Source organism: Cottoperca gobio, chromosome 15 (assembly GCF_900634415.1).
Source record: "Cottoperca gobio chromosome 15, fCotGob3.1, whole genome shotgun sequence".
NCBI classification, from domain to species: Eukaryota; Metazoa; Chordata; class Actinopteri; order Perciformes; family Bovichtidae; genus Cottoperca; species Cottoperca gobio.
This window is the reverse complement of record NC_041369.1, coordinates 23,229,545-23,237,376: the sequence shown is the minus strand read 5'-3', so window position 1 is coordinate 23,237,376 and position 7,832 is coordinate 23,229,545. Positions and strand designations below refer to the sequence as shown.

The following is a 7,832-nucleotide window of genomic DNA, read 5'->3' as shown; positions in this document are numbered from 1 at the left end:
CACTGTTAGCACCATTAGCTGCCAGCAACATAAGCTGTTAGCACCATTAGCTGCCAGCAACATAAGCTGTTAGCACCATTAGCTGTTGCCACCATTAGCTCTTAACACCATTAGCTGCCAGCAACATTAGCTGTTAGCACCATTAGCTGCCAGCAACATAAGCTGTTAGCACCATTAGCTGCCAGCAACATAAGCTGTTAGCACCATTAGCTGCTAGCCACCAGCTTAGCCATGAGAGTTGTATTGCGTCAAACCCTCATAGTATGATCTAAATTCTGTATAGAGCAAATTTAAGGACCAAATCGATTTGGTTTTAGGTTAGCAAATTAATCATGATTGGTTAGGGTTTGAAAAACATTAAGGTTAGAATTATTACTTCCTTAAAGTCAGGAGACGGACAAACTCAAGGCTCCAGACTAACGTGCCGGAGAGAGGTCAGGGTGAAGCATCCAAATGTCTTTGTTATTGTCATCTATAGTTGCTATTTGCATAAAAACACACATAAAAGACCACTTTTATTTAAATATTTGCTTAGAGCTAGTGTTAAGAAGTTATATTTAAGCAAGTTTATATTGCTGTGAAAACATCTCCTTCAAGCAACTGTATTCAAGTTTATCACCAAAAACTACATTTTACAATCGACCACATCATGATAACGTTATATTTACGCATCATAATGTTTCTCAATGCAACCTCTGTTAACGTTAGCTGTTAGCTCTGTTATTTAGTCAGCCGCCACATGTTAACCAGCTCTCCTGCACGTTTCAACACAGATTTGTTGTTCGTAACGTAACATTGTCACCACAGACCGCCTGCACCTTTGGACCTGTCCCCCCCGGCTCCATGTGGGCTCCACCTTGCTACCAACTGCGTGCTCGTGCACACAGCAGCTACTGGCCATTGGAATTCAAATGAACTGACCTCCAGTGCTTCTCTGTTGGCAGCCAGACCTTTATTCTTTTAGGAGCATATGGGCGACATTAAACCAGCAAACGGTTACATGTTCACATGTCCCCATACAGACACGGTACACACACTAAAACTACTTTATTTAAACAAAATGATGAGATTTATTTTGACATAACAGCATCAATACAAGCTGTGACATGCAGATGTCATTACTATATTACTCAATATACAAAGTGCCCCCACACGCCTCTCCTCTTCACTTTCTATGAAATGTTTTGTAAATGTTTTTAGATTCCACAGCATTAAAATGCAATGACCTACTATGGTTCCCTGGAGAAGACCATCTCTATATACAAAGTCACACATGAATACATTCTGGAGGCCACTCTGCCTTGATACCTGCACACGTACTTACCCACAGTGCACATCAATACAGAGCCAGACACACACCCACAGAAGCCCTGTGTGACTGTGTGGCATAAACATAATGAAGAATGGCGTGTTTGATAGCAACACGCTCTCCTCTCTGTCTAACCTTTCTCAAATACTTGTGACATTCTCCCCACGGCGCTCCTTGTCTGCCTCCCTTAGAGGCATTGTGCAGCATTATCCAGCCGTGGAAAAACTGCTACTCTGTTGTCAAATGATTCACATGGATGAGCTTCAGAAAGCCGAGCAGTCTGAGTTAATTGGTATTCAGGAAGACACCGTGCTACCTGTTTCAAAGACTTTTCCTGTTTGTGAGGATCACTGTGCCTCCAGGGAAAATGTTGAACGCAATTGCAGCTGATGAATAGCTAATAACATCTATTAGCTCATTTTAATTAGCCCTTAACTTTTATCACAAGGCAGATTTATTTTCTTAACACACAGAAGCTGCAGCAGCTGTGTGCAGATCCTTTTAAAGGTGCAGCACGCAGCCCTGTCAGACATTTTGAAAGATTAGTGTGCAAATGCCTTCGGAAGCAAAGGTTTAACTTAACATTATATTCAACCTGGAGCTTGTAAAGATGCAAGCAAACCGATCTTGTCAGTAGAGACAGGCGTTTCTGTCCAAACAGAAATCTAAGTGAAGGGAAGGAAGAGACGAGCAGGGTACCGGGCAGTGGGCCCGATGCTTCCAGCTGAGCTGAATCAAACATCTGAAGCCCAGCAGGAGGCTCCAAAAAGAAGCTTTCTTCTCCCTGTCTCCACTAACCTCCTACACTAATTAACAAACTAATAGAGTGACAGAAATGTCTGCTGGTGGGATGAGAACAATCTATGAAAAGTGACTGACAGCTTCTCTTTCTCTCTCTGTAGACAAATTAGTGGAATGTCAGAGGAGCCACCTGTTGTGCAGACGTGAAGATCATCTTCTCTCTGCGATGTGTTCACGTGCAGATTTCTCCAACACCTACAGGAATGTAGAGAACATCCACATACCGCAGCAGCAGCCGCCCCAGAACACACACCAGAACACACACCAGATGGAGGAAACTATTAATTTATCAAATATTTATAAGATGCAAATGTGAATAAGAAATGATGGCGCTGTTTCTGAACACCTGTTTCCCTGCCGGCTTACCGAGCTCCTGTTTACCACCTGTCCTCTTATCCTCTTCCTCCTTCCTGAACACCAGCAGTGCTGTGTCTTATTGTGTACTGCTTCCTAAGCTTGTTGGCTAGCTTTCTTGCGCGTTGCATACTTTTACTGTTTGCTACTTGCCTTGGTGTCTGTATTTGTATGTACCACCCTGCACCTTGCTGCCTGTCTCTTTACTTACCCTGCTGACTGTCAGCATGTACTTGTTTACTGATTACATGACATTTGGCCGTCACCTGATCTTTCTGGGCACACAGAAAGAGCAAGAGTTCATAGTTCATGTTTAAAGGGTTAGTGCTGCTGACACCATGACATTTTTAAACGACGGGAGAAGTTTTGTTAGCGATCGATTGTGTTAAAGATTAAAACACTTTTGCTTTAAATGAATTGTTTGTTTTGAAAGGAAGAATCTAAATGTTCTTGACTTATACTTGGTGGAGATTCTTTTGTTTGATTCACAAACTAAATTCTAGATATTAAGAAGCTGTAATGCAGTTTGCTTGGAACATTAATATTCTTATAAAGATCAACAAACAGACAGATTTCACACGACTTATGTGTTCTCTAGGATCGCAACTGGAAGTTTGACTTCCACATCCAAGAACAGGACAAGCAACTTCAGGTGCCGCCAAACACACACGACCTCCTCTCACACGGACAGGAGAAAAGACACACACACACGCAGAGAGAGAGAAACGAGAGGATTCTCCTGCAGGAAGCAGATCATCAGCCAAAGACAGAAAATACATATTCTTAGTGATGTTGCGTAGATGATTTTGTTAATGTGGGTGGAATCAGGTTTAACACCAAGATTCTTGGCTCTCAAAATCACAGATATCAAGTTACTGGTCACTATGTGCTGCAGGGCCAATGAGCATCTCTCTTTTTCAGAATGAAACAGCAGGAAATGATGTGATTTCACGGTGTGTTCTTGCAGATACGTTAGGGTTAGGGCGTTTCTTTGCTTTCTCTCTCGCAGTCATTCGCCGTTTCCCTGAGACACTGATGCTGCTAATGGGCCCTCGGATGATAAAAGGCTTTTCAGATTAGTGCTCCAGAAGCAGCTTTAGGATTGTCCCCAGTCCCAGCTGTGGGGCCCTCTCCTCGTTGTTTCCCATGTGAGGTGTGTGCTGGTATGATAACTGTGTGTTGTGCTGTGATGCATGCATTTATGCACATGTCTGTGTGAGTTATTGGTTTAATTTTCCCCTTTTATGCGACTGTAAATGAATGTTATTTGAATATCGAGGCTCATAAAAGTGCCCGTGTTGAGATAGAGGATGTAGTTAAGTTCCTTCTAACATTCAAAGTGGAGCGAGATGATGGTCGGCGACAGAGACGGGCGCTAAAAAGAAAATGATTCTGCTCCTCTCCCTCAGATGTGATTTCTTAAAAGTCTTATTCAGACTGTCGATAAACTTTCTGGCCTTTTCTTTTTACCCCGTCAAACTGAATGTGACCTGAATGATGAAAGAGATGAAGAAAGCATAATGTGGGTGGAGGTCCAGTCAACCACACTCATCCACATGTCCACTTCAGCCAGCCCTGCAGCGAATGTATTCATATTACTCCACTATTGTGCAAAGAATAATATAAAAAGGGTTCGTTCCAAAAACGATTGATCAATTCTGATGCATGAGTTTTGAAAGACTTCCCTGCTTGACATTCACAAGACAATTTTTCTCAAACAGGTGATTTTAAAACACGGAATTGAACCAATTTGTAGAGAAATGTCTAAAAGTGACTGAACAGTAAGTCTTCTGAGCACTTATCATGAAAGGGTTACGTTTTGATTTATTCATGAATCCTCGTCTTGGATTGTAAATGTGATTTCCGTGGAAGACGACGTGAAAGCTTTACTGCACACACAAGCCTACATCGTATTGTCTTTGTACAGTTGGATCAACATTAGTCCATCAAACATCACTGCAGTCGTTAACCCCTCTGTCAGACTGTAAACTGCTGCTACAAATACGTCTCTGGAATAAACTACTTATCGTCCCTTTAGCGACGCTACTAGCAAGAATGCTAACACAGTTCACCTCTTCTAGGAGACTAAACCAGAGATGAACAGGTGAGTTAAAAAATAATGCTTATGTGTCTGCTGTAAATGTAAATAGCTAATACAAGAATAACTTTATCAGAGGACAATATGTTGTGGAGTTCCTCGGCCAACAGTATTTAAATACCTATTATTTAAGCTGTAACTTCACACCAGAGAAAGGTGAAACTCCACCTGGTGAACCCTGAGGAAAGCTTTTAGCATTGCACCGCTCCTCTGTAACCAATCAAAAACTGTTTTTATGTCAACATTTGATTAAAACAATGATTAATTCACGAGCACGTGTCCTCTGATCTTTCCCCCACTCAATAATTTCATGAAGTGTGTTTTGGGTCATCAGCTATTTTTACCTTTTCGCCCTGTAGTTCCCACAGCGCAGCAGCATTAGCGTATGAGTCAGAGCTCCAGAGGGCGACACACTCCGACGTTTAGTCTCCATACTAAATGTGCAAAGTAGCGAGAGACGGCTGACTTGCACGTCAGGTGTTGTTTGCCTCAAAACCTGCTCTGTGCGAGTGTGCAGGTGGATATGTGGGTGACGTGTGTGTGTGTGTGTTTAACACTACAGGACCTAAGCAGATGCTTCACTAAACACATCAGCAAGAGCTGCTCCGTCCTTTATTATTTATAAATGTCACTGTTGTTTTTCTCTATCCTAAACTCCGTCCACTGCAAATGTCAAAGTCTCAGCCAGTTTGTCGTTTGTCCTTTTTTATTGTTTTTGATTGCAGCTCAAAAATCAATACTTAGTAAATTCAGAAAGTGGGAAGTTAATAAGATCCTGAGTCCCTGAGCAGGATGGAGCCTCCAGCTGTGGAGCTCAGGCCCTAACTTTCCCACTGAGCTGACAAACTGGAGGAACTGAATGTTCAACGCTGCAATGTGACGTATGGTGTTGGTAAAACAGGCATTCATCCTCACTCAACCGCCTCTGTGTAGAAAAGATGAGTTATATGTTTTTACACTTGTGTTTATTCAAACATTAGCTCCTTTTTGTGTGTTCACCTCCTGCCAATCACTGGAGTGTATGTGCAGCGATCTGTTTGTACACTAAAGGCCATGTTGTGAGAACGTCTGCAGGGTGAATGTGTCAAAGGAGCAAATGAGCAGTTTGTGAGCTCAAGCACTGATGATTGCACCACCTGAAGCTTTGTGACTCATTGATTGATTGTTTGTCTGCAAGCAACAGCAGCTGGTATCGAGTTCAAGGTGCACACGATCAAATCCTGTCATGGAATCATCATCATCATCATCATCATCATGTGACCTTCACTCTGGTTATCAGGTTGAAAACACCAATAATGGTCCAACAGGTATAACTGAACCACATATTCCCTTAACGTCCTGATTACTATTACAAGCTCTAAATAAATATTATTTATTTACTATTTCATTCATGTTCTCCAGATGATGAATTCTGATGACTTTGGTGATCCTGACTTTTTATTCAGCGCTGTTGGCAACAAGGTTCAGATATTTGTTGTGAGACTTGTATTGACAACGTCTTGAATAAATAATTATAACCTTTATTTTAGCACTTTTCTAAAAAACTATATTTACAAAGTGCTGTACATTCAGTACAATAAAACCCAAAAGCAGCAACAATTGAAAAGAAGCAATAAATGGGAAACACACAACTAAATACACCAACAAACAATTAATAACTCAAACTTAAAGTGCACAGTGATTGACATAAAGCCTGTTTATAGAAGTTTGTTTTCAGACGCCCTGATGCACATTGTGTCCCCACATGTTTTATTCTCTTCTGTGATGTTAGCTGTAATGTTAGCATGCTAACATGGTCAATTATGAATGTGGACATGTTTTACATTAATCCTGCCAAACACGTCTAACAGACGACACCGTGAACATGTTTTTACGGCTCTTGTGTTTTTTAATATTCCTTCAAAAGAAAAACGTTTTCCCGTCTCTTTGAATATGACGTCCCGTAGCTCCAATAGTGTCCACGACAAAACTGCAGAGTTTTTTGGTAACATCTGGGGAATTCTTTTAGTTTTAATTGAGAGAACATCTTTCTGATTCTTGCAGACTTTTCAACGTCCAAGTGACAGTTTCAATAAATCATTTGAATGCTGGTACATCATGCTTTTTTGTTCCCCTGTTGAGAAAAGAGAGACTTTAGAGAAAACAGGAAGCGGTTCAGACCAAACAGAAGTTTCTTGGACAGTTTTAAGTTTATTTTTATGGCTTCTCTGCTTTATAGAGAAACAGTAAGATGAGCATGAGAGGCCGGATGACATGAAACATAAATCATGAGCCGCCGTCAGCGTCATTTATTACTTTATGGCACGAGAAGCTTCTGAGGCTGCCGTGCCATGTGGGACAGGTGTGGTAACGAGTCTCTGTTTGTGTATTAATTAAGCATGAAACTGAATGTTAAACATTTCTTTAAATTATTATTTTGTCTTTTTCACACTGAAGTGCTGAGACGGGAGTCATTTGGGTTTTATTGAAAGGCGGTGCTTGTACATTTGGGAGGTGAATTCCAGAAACTGACAATTTAATCATACTTAATTGTGGGATATTCAACAACTCACTATGTAAACTGAAGATAACGGACTGGAGGACATTATGTGACCTCAGGCAAAATATGGCAAAATATCTTTAAGTTGTAATAAATGCAAAGGAGTTATGATTGTGCAGTTTTCTGTCTCCCTGCAAGCCAGCGGCTCACCTGCAGCTCTAATGTCGGCCGTACATTAAATAATGTCACGTCAGATTGTTCACAATTAGGAGCGAGTGTTAACGGCTTTAAAGTTATTGCAGTTAAATGATGCAGCGAGTTGTGATGGGTGCTGGTAAACATCCACGTCTCTGTTTTTAAAGGTATGTTTCACCTCAGAGCTGCTTGTTTTATGCACCAGTTAGTTCTGACCATCTGTGGCAGCAGATTTCCATAACTCCGGCAGGTTCAGGCCTTTACATGTGCTGATGTGGAGCTCATTATTAAAACAATGCATCTTTTAAAACCTTAAAGAAGTGTACAAGTAATCTGTAGAGATTAGAAATAGCAATTTAATCTAGATTTGCGTTTTCTTGGAGTCTAACAAATAATAATAAAGTTTTGTTTTAATTCTTTTTGGCAGGTGACTGCAGCACGGACTGGACGACGCAGGTAAAGTGTTACCTGTTTACCTTTTGATCCTGGAACTCAGACAAAAAGCAGGATTGTTTGTTTCTGTTTTGAAATACTTTCTCTTGGAACGTTATTCTGAGTGCAGTCGTGGATGTTTTAGTTTTAGTTTTTATTGCTGT

At 41.0% G+C, this 7,832-nt stretch overlaps 1 protein-coding gene across 1 annotated transcript in view; it reads left to right on the top strand.

The window, feature by feature from the left end:
* Positions 1–3,034, top strand: part of LOC115019693 (coiled-coil domain-containing protein 172) — a 21,600-nt gene extending 18,566 nt beyond the window's left edge. Inside the window, exon 8 of the mRNA XM_029449183.1 lies at positions 2,212–3,034. Coding sequence (XP_029305043.1) covers positions 2,212–2,220 — 9 coding nt within the window. The 3' untranslated portion in view covers positions 2,221–3,034. The remainder of the gene's footprint in view (positions 1–2,211) is intronic.
* The last annotated feature ends 4,798 nt before the right edge of the window (positions 3,035–7,832 follow it).